This window comes from Peromyscus californicus, unplaced genomic scaffold (assembly GCF_007827085.1).
Source record: "Peromyscus californicus insignis strain IS unplaced genomic scaffold, ASM782708v3 Scaffold_17__1_contigs__length_78620276, whole genome shotgun sequence".
Classification (NCBI taxonomy): domain Eukaryota; kingdom Metazoa; phylum Chordata; class Mammalia; order Rodentia; family Cricetidae; genus Peromyscus; species Peromyscus californicus.
This window is the reverse complement of record NW_026294469.1, coordinates 41,931,374-41,951,156: the sequence shown is the minus strand read 5'-3', so window position 1 is coordinate 41,951,156 and position 19,783 is coordinate 41,931,374. Positions and strand designations below refer to the sequence as shown.

General features: G+C 44.8%; 1 protein-coding gene across 3 annotated transcripts in view; it reads right to left on the bottom strand.

The window, feature by feature from the left end:
• The window catches only part of Snx24 (sorting nexin 24), a 151,827-nt gene that overhangs the window by 90,232 nt on the left and 41,812 nt on the right, over positions 1-19,783 (bottom strand). The window contains exon 1 of one of the 3 annotated variants that reach the window (XM_052742191.1): positions 13,416-13,448. The exons of the other annotated variants lie outside the window; for them this stretch is intronic. Within the exon in view, the coding sequence (XP_052598151.1) occupies positions 13,416-13,433 (18 nt within the window). The 5' untranslated portion in view covers positions 13,434-13,448. Of the gene's footprint in view, positions 1-13,415; positions 13,449-19,783 lie in introns of those variants that run through there. 3 annotated transcript variants of the gene reach the window in all.

Genomic DNA, 19,783 nt, shown 5'->3' with positions numbered 1-19,783 from the left:
GCAAGAAGCCAGGCAGATGCCAGACAGACAGAGAAGCGGTGAAAGTAAGATATACAGAAGTAAGAAAGGTAATAAGCCCTGAGGCAAAAGGTAGATAAAGAGGAACAGGTTAATTTAACTTAAGAGAGCTAAGCAGAAATGTGCCAAAGCTAGGCCGGACTTATTAATAATAAGTCTCTGTGTCATGATTTGGGAGCTGGTTGGTGGGCCAAAAGAAACAGCCTGGTGGAAGGCGGTTGTAGTCAATGGAGGTATCTTCAGATATACCTCAGTGATTAATCTGAGGTCATTGTTCAATGCTGGTTTTTTATGCCATCCAGATAACACTGTGCAGTTTCTCTCTCTCTCCCCTCTCTTCTCTCTTCTCTCTCCTCTCCCCTCTCTTCTCTCCTCTCTCTCTCTCTCTCTCTCTCTCTCTCTCTCTCTCTCTCTCTCTCTCTCTCTCTTTCTGCTCTTTCCAATCTTCTGCCATCTCTCTTCATTTCCATTGGTCTCTTGCTCCACCGGCTCTCTGCACTCCTGATATTCCTGAGGGTCTCCAAGCATCTTCCTAAATCCTTCCCTTTTCCCTCTCTTTGGGCATCGCCTGTCACTCTTCCACCTCCTGCTGCTGTGGCTTCAGAGTTTCATTCTCTTGCTGGGCTTTGGAGAGGAACTTGGGCTCAGCTGCATCTTCCTCCTCAGTTCTTTTCTTGGCCATAATTCCAGGAATAGTGACTGGGTCTCAGGTGTCTCGCCACCATGTTCATCCTCCTCCTCCTTAAGAGTCTCTGTCCTTCCAGGGTTTAAAAGATTTTCCTTGGTCAGGAGATAATCTTGCAGTTGTTTAAATTTAAGGTCCTTGTCCTGTCTGGGTCCATCCTTATCTTGATCTCTGTCCCTTTCTCTCATTCTCTGTATCATTGTGCACTCACTCTCTTTCTGTAGACTTAGAGAAGGGAGGGAAGCCTAGTGGCTACCTCCTCCATGGCTCCCGCTTCACTGATGCCTCTTCCTCTTTTTAGATGCAGAATACTTCTGGTCCTGGTCTCTGTCTTGTTCTGCCAAGACTCTGGGATAGCTTCCTTTCCTCCTTGGAAGGTGCACCTGGGTCCTTTTGGACGACCAACTCTCCTGCCACCACCCTGCACCCAGACCACCTCACGCAGCCTCGATTCACCATCTTTTGTGTTTCCAGATCACTGAGGAGGACCTTGAGTGGATTTTTACCAGTTTGCTGTTTGTCTCAGAGTCTTACGGAACCCAGGTTGGCCTCGGATTTATTATGTGAAAGATGACAGTGGATTTCTTGTCCTCTGCCTTTACCTCCCAAGTTCTGGGATTCCAGGCTTAAGGCATCATCCCTGGTTTTATGTGGTGCTGGGATCTAACCCTGGGCTTCCTGCTTGCTGGGCAAGCACTTTGACCACAAGCTACAGTTCCAGTCCTGAATGTTCCTGTAGTAACAGAAATCTAACCAGAATTCTCTTGGAACATGTGTCCTTTGGTAATACTATATTTCTTTTCAAGCATTTAAGATAATTCTACATGTGGAATAGATACCCTTTTTTTTATAATTTAACATTCTGGATAGCAGAACATTCACAAGGACAGAAAAGCAAGTGCTCCTCACACCCCACTCTTTCCAGACAAGGTCCTGATCGGCACTCCCCAAGGTCCCCACTGGTCGCCCAACTTCCCACTGTGCTTTGCAAGTATCTGGGTCTATCCTCGACAGACACAGCAGTCAGCGCTCAGCCTGCTCCTCCTCTGGCTTTGCCATTAGGCTGCAGCCGGGCAACTTCCTGTGTCTGGGTGCAGACTTGGCTTTCCTTTCAGTTGCTGCATGAACGCTGACAGAGTTAATGTTTGGGGGGGCTACACCTTTTGGTGACTGACCAGTACTTCTAATCGTAATTTAAGCAATGAGTGGTAGAGAAAATGGCTAGAAAAAATATTTTCATTTGCCTTAATTTTCCTTTTGCCAAAACCTAATTATTTTTGGAATGTTTAATACAAATCACATAATCACTGGGCTACAACTTAAAAGGACCTTTTTTTTTTTTTTTTCCTTAAATTATTTAGAAACATCTGCTCTGTCTTTTACATGTAACAGGATCATCTTCTTTGTGTTCATGCTGGAAACATGCCGGCTGCTACAGTATCCAATCAGTTACCCCAAGGAGATGTCAGCTGTCACCTGCGTCTGTGGCAGTGATTTTGCTCTTCTGCCTCTGCCCACTGTGGGTGAGCTGTCAAGTTTCTAGTTTCTGACGTGCATTTACATCACTCAATGACATCGGACAGCAGTGAAAGGCCACAGAAAACTGCTTATTGATCAGAGCAAAACTAGTTGACGGAACAGATGAGGTTGTATCACAGAGATGCGGCCACATTCAGGTGATGACATTTGCTCCCCGCACACAGGAGCCTAATGGAATACAACTTCATTATATCATGCCACTTGCGCTTACAGCCTGGAGCCCGGCTCCTGACTGTTTTGTCTATGTGGTGATGAGGACAATCTACTTGTGCTGGTTTCAATGTCTTACCACCCCGATTTGTTCATGAGCACTTGCAAACTACCTGTGACTCTGTCCGGACAAATATACCAAGAGACATTGAAGTCTCAATCTCACCCAAACCTAATTGCACTGTCCTTAAAAAAAAAAAAAAATAGAATTACCATTTAGTGAGCTATAACTGCCTAGGTGAAAACTTTGATATCAGTGTGCAAAGAAGTTTAAATGTTTCAGGATCCCCCCTCCCCGGCCCTGCTTTATGGCACTGTCAGGAAAACAAACAAAGATCGTTAAGTTGGATACAGTTGGAATCTACTTATAAACAGAACTTAATTGCTTCTCAAGAACCAAGACATCAGACTAAGGCCCTCGGCCGACAAATTGTTCCTTCTGGTTTTCGAGATAATAGTGCCCACCACTTCCCCTTTCCATTGCCAATGCAGCTACATGGCTGTGAAGTTATGTATCAGTTCAGGACTGCAATGGGCGCCATTAAATCACAGCAGACTGCCCAAAGGGAAGAAAGAAGGCGCAAATGGGATGTACTTGCTGGCGCTCTGGCTCCTGGATGAAGGAACAGGAAGGTGCTCCCCTGGGAACCATCTGCCTTTTACCTTTACTCCTCAATTGCTCCCTTGAGAAATGTCCCCATGCTACAAATCCCCACACCACCTTCATAACTTGGCCACATCTGCATCCTACCTGAACTTAAGATTTTCCTTTGAATTGACTTTTTGCTCCAATATGATCTAAATAGACAACGCTATGTTACAACCAGATAAAGGAAGCCAATATCACTTGCCATAATTAAAAGGTAAGAAAAGAGGAACAGTTTTAAAGTATATGCTTCTTGCTGAAGGCCCTGGACTGGAGCTGGCTCTCTTTGTTAAGAGAGATTAGCAGTGTCAAGCAAAGCTTTGGGAGACATTTTTTGTTTGTTTGTTTGTTTGTTTGTTTGGTGTGAGTGGAGAAAAGACATGGGATTAGAAGATAAATGCAAACAGAGCAACTGTCTTCTTGTGATTCCATGTTGTGCAAGGTCTAGGCACCACTGGAACCATTTCCTGAGCACTGCGCCCGCGTGCAACCCGGGGAGCTGGTGTCCTGCAGATGGGAGACTGCTGCCAGGGCTCCCATCCTGCCCTGCTCGCTAGCCCTGCCACACTACGAGGCACTTAACCCTGTGCCTCACCTCCTCCTCGTCTGTAAAGAATAAGTTAATAGTACTGAACTGCAGGGAGCTACTCCAAGAAATAAATGACATTATGGATGTAAAGTGCCTGGTGCTAAGAAAATGTTGAATGAATGTGAGCCTTTATTATTAATTTCTTCCTCTTTCCTTCTATAGACCTCATTTTACAAAAACAAACAGGACAGAGAGGCGGAAGAAACCCGGACTCACTCCAGCCACCTCCTTGCTACTCAAGATCAAACTTTGTCCCGTGGCTTCCAGCAAAGATCATCCTTACCTCTGACAACACCTGTTCAAGCCCAGCTTCCTGTGCTGCGTCTAGACCCGTCCCTCAGCTGCAAGCCCTAGGAAGAGTACTGCTAAGCTACCTCTGGGGCATTCTCAGGACCAAGCAAAAGCACCCAAAGGCATCAAGCAAGGAGTGGGGCTGGCTGAATGAACACACAGCCTCCTGCTTCCCAAGGCCACAAGACAGCATGGGCAGGGTCATGGGGGACATTTAAGCAGATCTGAGTAAGAGACACTAGATGTGACTTGTGACCTTTTTTTTTTTTTTTGCTTATGGCACCAGCACAGATAACAAAAACAAAGAAAGGTGCAGTGTGTTTATTTCAAACATATTAAACTGTTCAAGAGATACTGTGAATTTTGAATTTTCACAAATCCTACCGTTTAATGTAATTTGCTTCAGTCTTGGCATTCTGAGATAACTAGAATAAAATCTTCCTTCTCAATTATCCAGCCCAAAACACACATATTAGCACATTTGCACACTTAGGGCTTCCAAATACTTTGCACTCTTGGTCTTCTAGCTGGAAACAAAAATTGACCGGGGTCAGACTCACGCAACTGTCCTCACTCATACTATCTGGACTCACCAAGGAAAAGGACAAGCACTAAGAACAATCTTTGTAAAGTGGGCAACAAGAAGAGGACAGTGTGGTGGAACCCAGGCTGAGCCAAGTGCAGGGTGGTGAGCAGTGAGAGTGACCGGGCATCATGGCTGGCACCAGCCAGTCCATGTTCGCTGCTTTTATCTGCCTACAACTATCAAGACTTCATGACAATTCGGTAAGTTATACGATCACACTAAGTGCAGAGGAATACTCCATACATGCAGCTTCTACACTCACCAGAGCTCTTCATGTTTACCACAAGAGTCTATGGCTCACTGTTTTGTTTTTCAAATATTTATTTGTATGTATGTGCATGTGTGTGCATCAATTTACGGACAGCACAAGTGTATATGTGCCCACAGAGGCCAGAGGGCATCGAATCCCCTGGAACTGGAGTTACAGTCAGTTGGGAGCTAGCTGACATGGGTGCTGGGAACCGAACCCAGACGAAGGCTAACAGTATTATACATGTGTGTTCTTACATACACACATTTTTTTCCCCACTCTTCATTGTTACTGTCTCCCATGCCTAATGAGTGCCTTACCAGATGATGGTAGATACTATGGTTGAATGATTACTTGACACAGTCAGGAGTCATCGGACTATAATTTACCTGGGAGACCTGAGTGAGTCCCTTCAACAGCAAGGCGGTGATTTGTTTGGTGTCAAACACACATTTGAGTTTTTAAGTAATATTTATACACATGAAAAGCATGGTCATAGTGTGAGCTATGACAGGAGTAACAGCTGATTAAGCACATGAAAAGGCCCTTAAACCAGTCCTAAGTCAGGCAAACCTCCAGTCAAGAGGTCAAGTCCTCGTGCTTTATCCTGACAGCTTTGGGCTGTAGTCAGCAGCAGCACCTGTATTTCTTGGCTCCTGAGTGAGTGGCAGGGGCAGGCCACCCAGATCAATATGGTAAAGATCTATCTAGACTCCCACAGTCTTCTGCCAGGTGCTGGGGCCTCCTGCTGTGCACTTGCAGAATGCACCCAACTATGGGTATTAATTATCCCACATGCCATTTCCCAGGTCCCCACCCCATCGCCCTTCACCTACCAAATAAATAAAAAAGTCAGCAAGACTAGAACATCTTCAAACAAAAACTTTTCAAAAAAAAAAAAAAACAACCCATCCCAAGATGTCTATCTTCAGCCCATTTTTACAGACACATTCACTGAGAGCCTTGAGGCCTTAAAAATGACTCTAATCAGAAGCATCTATACTCTAAACACCCATATTGGGCTTTCCCGTAGATGGTTGCATGTGCCTGTTCATGAGCAGAGGCCTCTCTGAGCATGCCTTGAATGCCTGGCTGTGTTCCTTCCACCAGGGAGCATGATCATGTGACTTTTTTTTTTAAGTGAAAACTAATTCTGAATTTATTATGAATGAAAATCATTTTGCTTTCTGGGTTGTGTAGACGAATTTCTAAATGGTCTTATTAAATAAGAAACACAGAGCCACAGAGCCAAATATAGGGGTGAAAGCCATGGAGATCAGGGAAATAGTGAGAGCCACCAGCTAACCTTAACTCACCATGCCACTGTAGCTTCCCGAGAACTACTTCCTGTCTACCCACGTCTTTATTGCCTTGCTGTTCTGCCTTCTCATTGGCTCTTAGCCCAGCTACCTCACTTCCTTGTCACTGCCTGTCTGTACAGACCTCCAGGTCTCTATGGTTGGTACTGGAATTAAAGGCTTGTGTCACCATGCTTGGCTGTTCCCTAGTGTGGCCTTGAACACACAGAGACCCTGCCTGCCAAGTGATGGGATTAAGGGCGTGTGTTACCACTGCCTGACTTTTGTGTTTATGGCTGGCCATGTCCTCTGATCTCCAGGCAAATTTTATTTATTAACATACAAATAAAATATCACCACAGGGTTGATTTACTCTATTGGTCCAAGTAAATTTACAAGATTTATGTTTATTTTATGTCTATAAGTGTTTGCCTACGTATATGTATATGTACTATGTGTGTATCTGGTGCCCATGGAAGCCAGAAGAGGGTGTCAGATCCCCTAGAACTGGAGCTGCAGGGGATTGTGAGCTGCCACATGGTGCTAGGACATGGACCCAGGCCCTCCTCCAAGAGCAGCAAGTACTCTTAACCTCTGAGCTATCTCTCTAGTCCTAAGGGGTGTGTGTGTGTGTATATTGTGTATGTGTGCACACAACATATGTACGTACATACACAGGTCTCAGGGTTGTTTTTTTTTTTTATGGTTTTTCAAGACAGGGTTTCTCTGTGTAGCTTTAGAGCCTGTCCTGGAACTCTCTCTGTAGACCAGGCTGGCCTTGAACTCACAGAGATGCACCTGCTTCTGCCTCCCAAGTGCTGGGATTAAAGGCGTGCGCCGCCGCCGCCGCCGCCGCCGCCGCCGCCGCCGCCGCCGCCGCCGCCGCCGCCGCCGCCGCCGCCGCCGCCACCACCCCCTGGTTGCATCTCAGGGTTTTTTGGCTTTTTTTTTTTTTTAGACAGTTTCTCTACATATCCCTCAATGAACTGGAAATCACAGAGACCCCCTATTGGCTGCCTTTGGAGTGCCTGGATTAAAGGTGTGCACCACCATGCCCAGCCCCCATAATTAATTTTAAAGAGTATACTGACCAGGGACTAAATATATTAAGTTAAATTATCCAGTGACTACATAAACTACCAATAAAAATACGTATAATACAGAAGGAAACTGTACAATTTTTAAATCCTAAGAGTTTGAAGCTGTTTGTTGAGAAGGCACTTAAACTGTTGTTGACTTACAGTAACCAACAGATTTTCTAGGTAGTCCATTGGGTGGCTGTTTTACTTCAACAACCCATCATTTTCAAGCTCCCTCTGCGTGTAGTGTTTAAAACTGTGTTATAAAATCAGCCTGAATGTGCACCAATTGATGAACAGATAAAATGTAGTTCATATACATCAAGGGATTACAATCCTACCATAAAATCTCCCCCTGCCATTTGCAACAACATAAACAGAACTGAGGACGGTTATGCTCAGGGAAATAAGGCAGGAACTCGAGGACAGGACCCCGTGATCTGACTCCTATAGACTCTAAAGGACTTGACCACAGGCTGGGGATGGAGCTCAGCTGGTAAAATGCTTGCCTAGCATGCAAGGAACCCCGGGTGCCGTGCCCAGCACACATAACCTGTACATGGGGGCACATCCACCAATCTTAGCACAAGAGAGATGGAGGCAGGAATGTATGAAGGACAAAGCCCTTCTCCGCTGTGTAGTCCACGGCCACGGACTACCTGAGACTTGTCTCTAAATAATTAATTGCTTAAAATTTTTATCCTAAAGAACTTGAGAACAGACAATGGTTACTGGAGCCCAGGGGAGATAGTGGGGAGGTAGTGGGGAGGTAGTGGGGAGGTAGCGGGGAGGTAGCGGGGAGGGAAGGATAGAACGGACTAGTCAGTGGGTACAAAGCTACAGATACAAGAAGCCCTGCTATATCATTAACGAGTACAGAGGACAACATATGCTCCAAAAAAGATACATGAATGGAAACATTCCATAAATACAAACAACTGTTCTATTTCATTAAAAAATTAATATTTATTTCATGTGTTCAAGATCTCGTGTGTGTGTGTGTGTGTGTGTGTGTGTGTGTGTGTGTGTGTGTGTGTTTTCTCATGCGTTTGAGGACAATCTGGTCTACCTAGTGAGTTCCAGGTTAGCCAGGGCTACACGGGAAGATCCCATCTCCAAATACATATACAATTAAAGAATTTACGAGGACTATGAAATGGACATTAGGTATCCTATCTCTACTAGAAGCAATTAGCTACAAATATACCCACAAATGTTTTTTAAAAAAAATGTTTTCAGGTGTAGATCCTGTGTGCAACAATCCTGATCAGCCACCGGTGCCACGGTGGCAAGTCTGTTATGGGAGTAACCAACTCCTTTCGGATTGGATTTGAGGCCCGCTCACAGGAGAGAATTCATGCCTGGTACTGTACACCTAGTCAAAAGCCGATGGCTGGGGAAGTCACAGTGCCTAGTGAAGTCCCCAAGGTCACGGCTACTGTTCGGCTGTGTCTGTGAAACTGCCTATGAATAAATACACTTGTGCCTATAGATTAGGTGCTCCATCAGCTTGGGTCAGAAAAGTTTAGTTTTGGAAAAGTCATAACTACAAAGGCTTATCATTGGCCAAAGTGTTGATAAAAGGAGGCAGTTGAATGCTTAACACATGTGGGACATCCATAACACTCCCTCCAAAGCTCAGGGAGTTTCTTGAAGAAGAGTTGGAAAGAACGTAAGAGCCAGAGGAAGGGGTTGGGGAAGAGGTGTGGAACATGGATTTTCAGGCATGATGTGGTTGTTGCACGTTTGAATTCACACCAGCAGTGATTACCCACACAATTATTTGTACAAGATTGGGCCCGTCAATGTTCTGCCATGGAGTGAGGAGGAGCTCACAGGACTCATGGTTGATGGGGGAGAGAGAGACATTATCTTTCATTTTAAATATTTTTATAAGCATATATTAATTACATATAACAACAGGCTTTATTATGACATTTTCATACATGTACATAATATAGTCACATCCCATTTCCAGTAATCCCCTGCCTCTTCCCAACTACCTCCTTCTACTTTCGTGTGTGTGTGTGTGTGTGTGTGTGTGTGTGTGTGTGTGTGTGTGTGTGTACGCACGCACATGCAGATGCTGGTAAGGTACCCACTGTCCTGTAAACAAATCCTTACTACAGTCCTGTAAGAACTGCCAACGAAGCACACTGGGTCATAAAAAAAAAAAAAAAGACATGAAATGAATATGACCAAAATACATTATGTATGGAAATGTATGGAATGGTCACAATAAAACCTATTATTGTATCTAATTAACATATGCTAATAAAATTATTCAGAAAGTAAAGGTTCTAATTTTAATACACATTGTATTTGTATCTTTTTATGTGGTTGCTGGAAAGCATATTTATGAAAGTAACTTGGAACGTATCTGTATAATAAACAGGGTCTATTAGATGGAAACAGTAATCCACAATGAAGGACATTATACATTCAGCAGAGCAGCTTACTAAACATGTGGAAATTTTAGAAACATATCCTTTTCAAACAGACTTAAATAGTCATTCTGCTTTAAATTACACAGACACCCGATACGAAACCAAAATTTAAGGATAATTGAGAAACAAAACTCAACATTCAACACACAGCCCAACAAATACTTCCCAGCTTTGAAAGCAATTCTGTGTGGCACTTTACTCCTCTAACTGGGAAGAACTGGATACGGCGTGGGTACCAGCACACGGGAGGCACCTGGATGCAGAAAGCAGGGTGTGGGGGTCAGATGTATAGACTGGCAGGTAGGCAGCACTGCCGGTGTGCCACAGCGCCAATACTGGCATGGAAGAAACACACCAGCTGGTTAAAAACAGAGAAACGTGCAACCAGCTCCATCCGGGCTCTTAGGAAGGCACGGAGAGGGGCAAAGTTCCCAGCTGGCTCCAGGGTCTTTGTTTACAGAACACAGAGGACGGGGTTTCTCAGGGCTAGGAAACAATAAATAGGAGGACAGAGCAGGACTGTTGTGATATGCCTGCTCAACACTGATGGCACATGCTGAGACCTGAACAACAGGTTACAAGAAGGTTGGAGAAGAAGCAAGGACAAGATTGGCAAGAGGTTTTACTCCACTCTAACCGGAAGCCTGACATCCAGACCACAGACAGCCGAGAGGCAGCAGAAATAGAAAGGCGAGTTCAAGAGCAGTGTATCGAGAGGCCCCAGGAGCAAAGCCCAGTAGGCATGCATGCCAGGCAGAACCTAGGGGCAAAGGCACTCACAGGAAGCTGGGACCAGGGGCCAAGGCCATAGACATGTCTAGAAAACAGATGAATACCCGGATGAGGGGGGCAGGCAGAGAATGCGATGGCGAAGAGGACGGTCGGTTACGTGGGAGGAAGAACTTCCTTTTGGAAAACCGGGTAGGTGGCAGTGAACACCCAGCTCATGAAGATGCAGAGGACAAAACGCTGTGGAAGTGGGAGGCAGCCATGGGGAAGGGGTGAGGAACAAAGCGCAATGGAGGGAACAGAACCGGCTCTAGACGTCCAGAGGCAAAGACTCGGAAAGAAGCCACACGTGGTGGCTCCATGTGGGCTGCCGTAGATTCCAGGGACAGTCATCTACAACACTGTGATAAGGTCACATGAACAAAAACATGCATGTAAGGCACATGCAATGGACATGGTGGATGGCCAAGATCCCAAAAGACACATTTCAGTGGAAGAGTACTTGCGTGGTTCTACGTCTGAGCCCTGGCTGTTTCTTTAAAATAAAAAAAGCAAACCACCTGAGCATGGTTGTTCATGACTGTAATTCTGGTACTTAGGACCCAGAGGCAGCAGAAATACTGTGAGTTCGGAGCCAGTCTCAACTACACAGTGAATTCCAGGCCAACCTGCTCCACGGAGTGAACCGATACCTCATTCAAACAACAAAATCTTCCAGGCTACATGGAGTCCCAGCACGTGGGAAGGAGAGGCAGGCAGGCAGGCAGGCAGATCTCTGTGAGTTTGAGGCTAGCCTAGTCTACTTAGCAAGTTCCAGGTCAGCGAGGGCTTCGTAGTGAGACCTTGTCAAAAAATAAAAAAATAAAAGAATCTGGAAGACAAGGGGCTGGAGAGTTGCCTTAGCCAGTTAAGAACACTTGCTGCTCTTGCGGAGGACCCAGGGTTCATTCCTAGCGCCCACGTGGTAGCTCACAATCATACATAACTCCAGCTCAAGGGATCTGACATCTCTTCTGACCTCTACAGGCATACACATGGTATACATATATACATGTAGACAAAACGGGCATACACAAAAAAATAAAGAAATCTAAAAAAAATTTTTTTTCTTAATCTGGAAGACAAATTCATGAAGGGGCAATGACAGCAGTCAGTCAAAAGATAAGGTAGAAGTGGAGCGGACATGGGACAAAGTCCGCAGTGGGCAGCAAGTCAAGGATAAAGGCTGGAGGACTGCATGTCTTCTGCATGTCGGCCCTTCTACACCAGGCTGGTAGTGCTCACATTACTTCAGTCGTCATAATTTCTTCATAGTGTATGCCTAGTTCTCCTTGTTGGCTAGCTATAATCCCTTCCAATAGCCTGCAGGTTCCCAGGAGAGACGTTGCACTGTATAAATCTCCCCCTTATTGCCCCGTGCAGTACAAAGCATAAGGTAAATCCTTGCCAAATGGAAAGAAAATGAGCTGCCTTTCAAGAGGTCCAGAACTTAGGTAGCATGTGACAGTTCTTCACGGTAAACACCAGCAATGTTTTATCACTTTTTAAAGTACACAAATGATTTTCCTGGTTGAAAAGTCAGCACTGTGTGTATTAACAGAAGGAGAAAAGCGGGGCTTCTGGGTCTTTAAGAAGAGCTCATCCTTCTCCACTGTGCTTCTGATACCACACCGTACCCATTTCCAGATGGCCATACAGAGCTGAAATAGGAGCGCACTTCCCAGTGCCTGGACTCAAATTTCTCCTGGTCCTCATTTTTAAAAGGATGTTTACATTTCACATTTTAAAATTGTCTCTATAGACATATACACATATACATGCACACAGTGATAACTATGCCAGGTAATGGATATACTAATTAACTTGGTTGTTGTTCATCTCATATATATATGTATACATATATATATGAATGTTACCTTCATATATTTTTTCATATATATATGAAATGTTACCTTCAACTCATTAAATATATACAATTTTCAATTGTCATTTATGTCTCAATAAAACTGGAAAAATGAGGAAGGAGATACCAAGATTTCAAAACTTTCTACTAAAGCTCTTGGTTTTTCTCCTTAGGAGTGGAAACTTCTCCCACTGTTTTGAGAATCGCCCACACAAAAGCACACAGTACCCCCAGAGACCAGGAGCTCCTGGGACCCTTCAACTGGCAGGTACAGTGAGCAGAGAGTCGGTGCTCCAGGGCGTGTTGAATGAGCTTCCTATCACTCAGCTGAAGCACTTCTGATGGACTATGTGTTAATATTTCTTCTGACTCCATGAGAGCTGAAGAAATAAGTTTGCTCAGCGTACCTCGGCTCTGGCCACCCCCAGCCCTCCCCTGGGGACATCTATCGTCAGGACCTATCACACAAGGAGCTCAATATTCCCTCCCAGACACCCGTGGGGAAGACCACAGGGGGAAGGGCAGAGGGGACAGGCCAGAGGTCGGCAGCTGGAGAAGACGGACTCCAGCAGGGATGGCAAAGCCCAAAGCTTCCAACATGAAGGACGACAAGCTTTCAAAACTGGCAGAACAAGCTTGGCCTAATGGTGCGCGCCCGTAATCCCAGCTACTGACAAACGGAGGCAGGAGGATCACAAGTTCAAGGCCTGCCTGGGCTATACCGAGTGGAAAGTCAAAAGAAGGCTGAGGATGTGAGCTCTGTGGGAGGGAACTTGCCGCCATGTGCAAGCTTCAATTCCCGTGCTGTTCAAAACGAAAACAGAGCAGGACGTACTGGGCAGACAGCTCATAGCTCAGAACAACAGTACTTACCTGGCGTGCCTGAGGCCCTGGGTTCAAGTCTTAGTACAGAAGAGGGAGGGAGAGGATGAAGGGAGGGAGAGAAGGAAGAAAGGAGGGGAGGAGGGAGAGAGAGCGAAGAGGGAGGGAGATAGAGACCAAAATAGGGCAGTCCACCACAAATGACTCAAGGAGACATACACTGTAAACCTGCAGCTACCCTCCCCAGGCCCCAAACTACGGCAATGCTTCAAAGTTGTTTGTTTGTTTTTTAACTCTAATTCCAAAAGTCTTGGTTTACCAACCTGCCCGAGCAACAACATTTGGTCTGCTTAGTAACAAAACGCCTCGAAGACCAAGGACTCTTCAGTCCTGATGGCTCATCAGTCACCCCAGGAGCAGTTTCAAAGTGTCCTGGCCTTCCAGCCTCTACACAGTATCTGAACAGACAATGAACAAACACATCTTCACACAACCAAGACTGAACAGGGGTTTATGTATGCTCACACTGACTCTGAGGTCACTTCTTTAATAAATAATACGTTGGACTAGCAAAACGGCTCAGAAGGTCAAGGTGCTTGCCATGTAGACATAAGCCCTGGAGATCTGAGTTCCAAGATTTTCCAATCCCTGGAACGTATATAATATACAGGTGGAAGGAGAGAAACCTCCACAAAGTTGTCCTCTGACCTCCACCCCCGCACCCCCACACAGCATATATACACAGTAAGAATATCTTTTGAAAAAACAAATAAAATATTACAGATTTAGCTCAAGCCCCTTATTTAACCTTCCCAACACTCACGCTCCATCCCACACTAGGAAACTCAAAAACAGAGAATGTGAGTTCAGCCCAAAAACAAACAATTGAGTGTTGGGGTAGCACTGGGACCCTAACCTTCGGACCCCAGGGCATATGGCCTGAAGGGACAAGGATTTGGGTATTTTGAGTATTATTGGTCTAAAAAGTTGTAAGTGGGAAAGAATTCTGCAGGAGCGCCACTGCTCTTTGGAGCTGTTTGTGTATGTCTTACAGCCATTTTAACCTTTCCATGGAACAGACTTCATCCCCATCTTTACTGGGGAAACAGGGACAAGAGGGTCCAAGGTGATTTCGCTGTGACTGTGGGGACCTCAAAGCCCACACTCTAAGCCTCACACAGGCACACTCCATCCCCATGAATCTTTTCTAAGCCGTTCTTTATGAAAACAACAGTAACTTCCTTAGGAACTGAAGACCTTACATAAACATCGCAGATAGCGCATCGCTCACTGGTCCAGCACTGCCTGCCCAATCCCCACCCGGGCACAGCTTTCCAGAACACTTATGCAACCCAATTTGCATGCTGCACCGAGGAGCATGTTCTGTGATGCTTACTGTTCCTAGCAGTGAAACCTTGCAAGTGAGCATACTACTACCCCCACACCCCAGTAACAAGACATACAAAATCCAGTACTCAGTACCCAGAAGGCAAAGAAGAGTGAATTGACTCACAGGGAGGTAAAAAAAAACAGACGTGGATGCCTGTTTAGTATAGTCCTAGCAATATGGAAAACATGGCCAGGATTATGAAACATGATTAGGTAACAGCTTTTCCTCTTAGGATATATATATATATATATATATATATATATATATATATATATATATATATATATATGAAGAGTAGTTTGATGAACATGTGGAACCCCTAAAATTTCTTGTCAAAAATTCTCAGACACAAATGTCCTCTATACATTAGATGCTTTATTCTCTTGTATTGTCGCACACAAAAAAAAGCATCTGTAGTAAAGAAACCTACCTCTGGCCAGTGAGCTAGAGCAGGGATTAGAACACTTGCTGACAAGCCCGATGAGCTGGACTTAATCCCTGGGATTCATACGGTGGAAGTAGAGAACCCACCCACTCCTGCAAGCCGGCCTCTGACCTCCACACACACACTATGGCACCTCTGTGCCCAAACCACAATAAAATAAACAAGTTAAATTTGAAAGTTTAAAGAAGCCTATCCTTCTCCAAAGAAAAGTTTCATAAAATAAATTCTTCAACAGGAGAGAGACACACACGCACGATGATCCACTCCCTGGTCTACGTGTTGCCTTCCGATTCCAGCCAGTGCATCCAACGTTACAAACTTCGTATGCACGTGAAAGCTCACTTAAGGTGGGAAGAAACAACAATGTTGTGTTTTCTTAAAGGAGCCCAAGAAGGTAACTTTTTCCAGACATTAAAAAGGGGGGAAATGGGCATAAGTATCCTTGCTTACTTTTGGGAGCTGACTGTTGGAAAAACCTGTAATAATGCTTAATTTGAAGATTCATTTAATGACATCTTTGATTTTCATTTAATGCACACAGTGACACCTACTGGTACAGCAATGAGACAATAGGGCTCAGAAGGTCCATACACGGGCAGAAGCTTCACAGGCACATTTCTGTCGCCTGTTAGGTGACATTTGACTCGTTCACACTGTTCTGAAACTGAAAAGTGAGAGGCTGAGAGGCCCGTGTCTGCCTTTCAACTCCAAGGACCAGCACAGGGGCTGATGCACTTAGGGTCTGGAGCTTTCACTCCAGTGTTCCATTCATAATTTCCAAAACCCATCAGCATTTCTGGCTAGCGGTTAGAGTTAAGCCTCAGACCTCACTGGAGCCGTTATGTTTGGCTGAGGGCAGGCACATAATTCGATAATTGTTTAAAAGTCACACAAACCAAGAAAACAGTGGCGGGGAGGAGTTAGTTGCTTCGTAAACAAGCTGTGGCCTATTTTAAATAAGCTGTGGGCTATCACAGAAACAAGGCAAGATTTAAGAATTTCTTTTCTGCCTCTGCACATGCCGTTAGTGAATTCCATCAGAGAAAGGGAATAAACCCAAGACCAAGCAGCTGGAAAAATACACGGAAGTGGGTAGAGAACCATTCAGTTAATTACATCTATTTAAAATAGAATGGTCCGGGACAAGATAAGATAGGAAGTTCCAGAGAGGACATGATAGGTGCATAAAATCCTGAGGGACACCGGATGGTTGTGGTGCATGCCTTTAATCCCAGCACTCGGGAGGCAGAGGCAGGCGGATCTCTGTGAGTTCAAGGCCAGCCTGGTCTACAGAGAGAAAGTTCCAGGACTGTTACACAGAGAAACCTTTTCTCAAAAAAAAAAAAAAAAAAAAAGGGCCGGACGGTGGTGGCGCACGCCTTTAATCCCAGCACTCGGGAGGCAGAGCCAGGTGGATCTCTGTGAGTTCAAGGCCAGCCTGGGCTACCAATTGAGTTCCAGGAAAGGCGCAAAGCTACACAGAGAAACCCTGTCTTGAAAAAAAAAAAAGGAACCTGAGAGACTAAGCCAGCAGTTCCTAACCCTACTTCAGTCAAACCAGACCAGCGGATTGACATGAATATACATGGCAAATTCTGTCTGTGAAGCTACCTTGTTGGCAAAGCTACCTTAAGAACAGGATGTGTAACTCGAATGCCAAATCTGACTGGAAAGGATGGCTACATTATATCGCTAAGGTTTCTAAAGTATAATCAACAGCAACAGTGCTGGGATCAATTAGCAATGTCTGCCACGGCTATGGAAAAGGAAAGTTAAAAGGGGTATGTGTGCCAATGGCACGCAATTTCATTATCCGAAGATTAAAATAAATAAATATAAATAAATAAAGCCGGAAGTGGTGGCTCATGCTTTTAACCCCCAGCACTCAGAAGACAGAAGCAGGTGGATCTCTTGAGTTCCAGGCCAGCCTAGTCTACAGAGTGAGTTCCAGGACAGCCAGGGCTATACAGAGAAACCTAAAAACAAACAAAAAAGTTAATAATAATAATTTTTAAAAACCTCTGCTCTGCAAGCTTTGGGAACTGAACATGTACAAGAAAAGCATGTGTTCTTAGGCACTGAGCCATCTCTCCAGCAACATACCCCTGTGTTTTATGTTTGTGTAGCCTTACTCTTGAGTGAAAACTATTTTGAAAAGAGATCCTCTTTACTTAAATGTTGTCAAAAATACCTAGGCTGGGAGTGTGATTCAGGAGTGGAGCATCTACCTAGTACAAGGCCCTGAGCTCCATCTCTAGCAACACACAGACACTCCTAATATTTGTAATTTTGACATCACTACCAAATATTTACATATTAGCTACAAATTGATTCTAAAACCTGAAAACTATAAATGAGCTTTACATTACTTTGCAATCATACATATGGGAAGACAAAACATACTAAGGTTATTCGTGATGGCATGAACCATTAACAATGAAGTATTACGGAAGCAAGACATTAACATGAAGAAAAGTGTGAGAGTCATTCAGGGCAAAAATACTGATACAAAATTAAACAAAAGTCTGCCATATTGCACAATTATCAAAACCTAAGTAACACTGAGGTTGGAGAGATTCAGTGGTTATGGGCACTGGTGTTCTTCCATAGGACTGAGGTTCAGTCCCCAGCACCTACATGGCAGCTCATAACCATCTGTAACTCCAGTTTCAGGGAATCCAATGGCCTCTTTGGGATTTTTGTTTTTGTTTTTCAAGACAGAGTTTCTCTGTGTAGTTTTGGTGCCTGTCCTGGATCTTGCTCTGTAGACCAGGCTGGCCTCAAACTCACAGAGATCCTCCTGGCTCTGCCTCCTGATCACTGGGATTAAAGATGTGTACCACCTCTTTTGGCTTTTATGGGCATCAAACATGCATGTGGTACACAGATATACATGTAGGTAAAACACACATACATATAAAATAAAGCAAAAAATAATTTTTAAAAATGTGTACCACTGAAATCCCCCATAATTGGGAGGAAGTTCAGCTCTATTTAAAACAAGCTGTGAACCACCCTTACAGCTCATTAGCTGGGTTTACAGGACTCTCCTACAAACATAGAGTGCATTTACTTGAAACTTCCTCTGGAAATTAATGTGTGCAGGGCTCCCCATTGCAGAATGAAGGTCAAGGCAGGACCAAGCCATGCGTTGTTGTAGAGGGGCCCCAAAACAGCTTGACCACACAGCTGCCATGACAGGCTTAGAGGCCCAGACACAGCTTCTGTGACAGGCTTACTGACAGGCGACACCCAGATCCAGGAAAAGCCATACGCTGATGCCACTCAGGGATGGGGAAGTACCTGATATCCCAAACATCCCAACCATTAGATAAGGTGGCCAGATGTCCCTGAGTCTAGCACACACCTGCTTTTGTTTTACAGATACCCCTAGACAACTGTCAGCCAATCAGAGTCCTGGACCCTGGAAATCCTCTCACCCCAACCTCTGCTATGATAAAAACCCTATCCTTCTGGGCTCAGGGCTCTCTGCTCACTGATGTGTCGAACAGACAGAGGGACCAAGCCCCGGAGCTTGAAATAAAGACTCTTTGCTTTTACATGCGGGATTCGGTCTCCGTTGTGGTTTTTGGGGGTCCCTGAAACCTGGACATAACAGCTGTTAGTGAAGATCAAGGCGGGAACAAACCACGGGTTGTACTGCAGAAACAAGAAAGACACAGAGAGGCTCAGGGAAAGACAGGCCAAATCTGTTTTCAGTCAGCCGGGAAACTGCGACCTGACAGACCTCAGCCGGCGGAGACAGCTCAGGTGTAACCAAAAACCTAACGGCCAAAAGGGCTGCCGTCCTGCTCCGATGACTCGTTGCACGTGGTTTCCAGCCAATGTGGCAACTCCAGCACACTCAGAAGGGCCTCCGTCACCTGCACCAACCATCCTGTAGTACCACTGCGCAGTAAGTCAACCGACTCAAGAGAATCTGGCTGCACTAGGAACTCAACATGCAGCCTTAAACCCAGAGCCGGGGCACTGCTCTGTAATTTACAGCCCAGGGATATAAACTCAGCACAAATCTTTAAAAAGCAATGGATAAAATGTAAAAGAAATAATTTTGGCTCAATAATATTATCTACCATGAAAAGTCTCTTCCTCCCTCCTCTACCCACCCCTTCTAGACAGAGTCATATACAGCCCAGGCTGGCCTCAAACTCAATATGCTATGTAGGTGAGAATAACCTTGGATCCTTCTGCCTCTACCTCCCAGGTGATGGGGTTATGTACCACAATATCTGGTTTATGCAGTACCGGGGACTGAGCACAGGGCTCCCTGCATGCTAGACAAGCACTCTACCCATGGAACTACATCTCTAATCTCATACTTTCCTGTTGAGGCAGGAGGATTGCTGTGAGTTTGAGGCCAAGCTGTCTCTAAAACATTTATTTATGCTGTGCTTCTAAGTAAATCAAGCAATGATTCTCCCTGAGGAGCACACACCCACACTTGGGGGTGTCTTCTCTTCTCTCCTAACTCTCAAGGTCATAGTAAAAATCTTTAATAAAATCTCTAATTCTGCTTCATTTAAACAAAACAGGGCTCAGTGAGATGGTTCAGTGAATAAAGAGGAGTCTGCTGCCACGCCAGACAACCTGAGTCTGATTCCAGAATCCATCTAGTGAAGGAGAAAACTGATTCCCACAAACTGTCCTCTGACCTCCACAGGAGCACTGTTGCACAACACACACACACACACACACACACACACACACACACACACACACACACACACGAAGTGAATAAATAAATAAATGTAAACAACAAAAAAACAAATTAAAATGAAACGACTTACTGAAACTGGGCGCTTACAGTTCCATTAAGTTTATTTAACATGATTTAC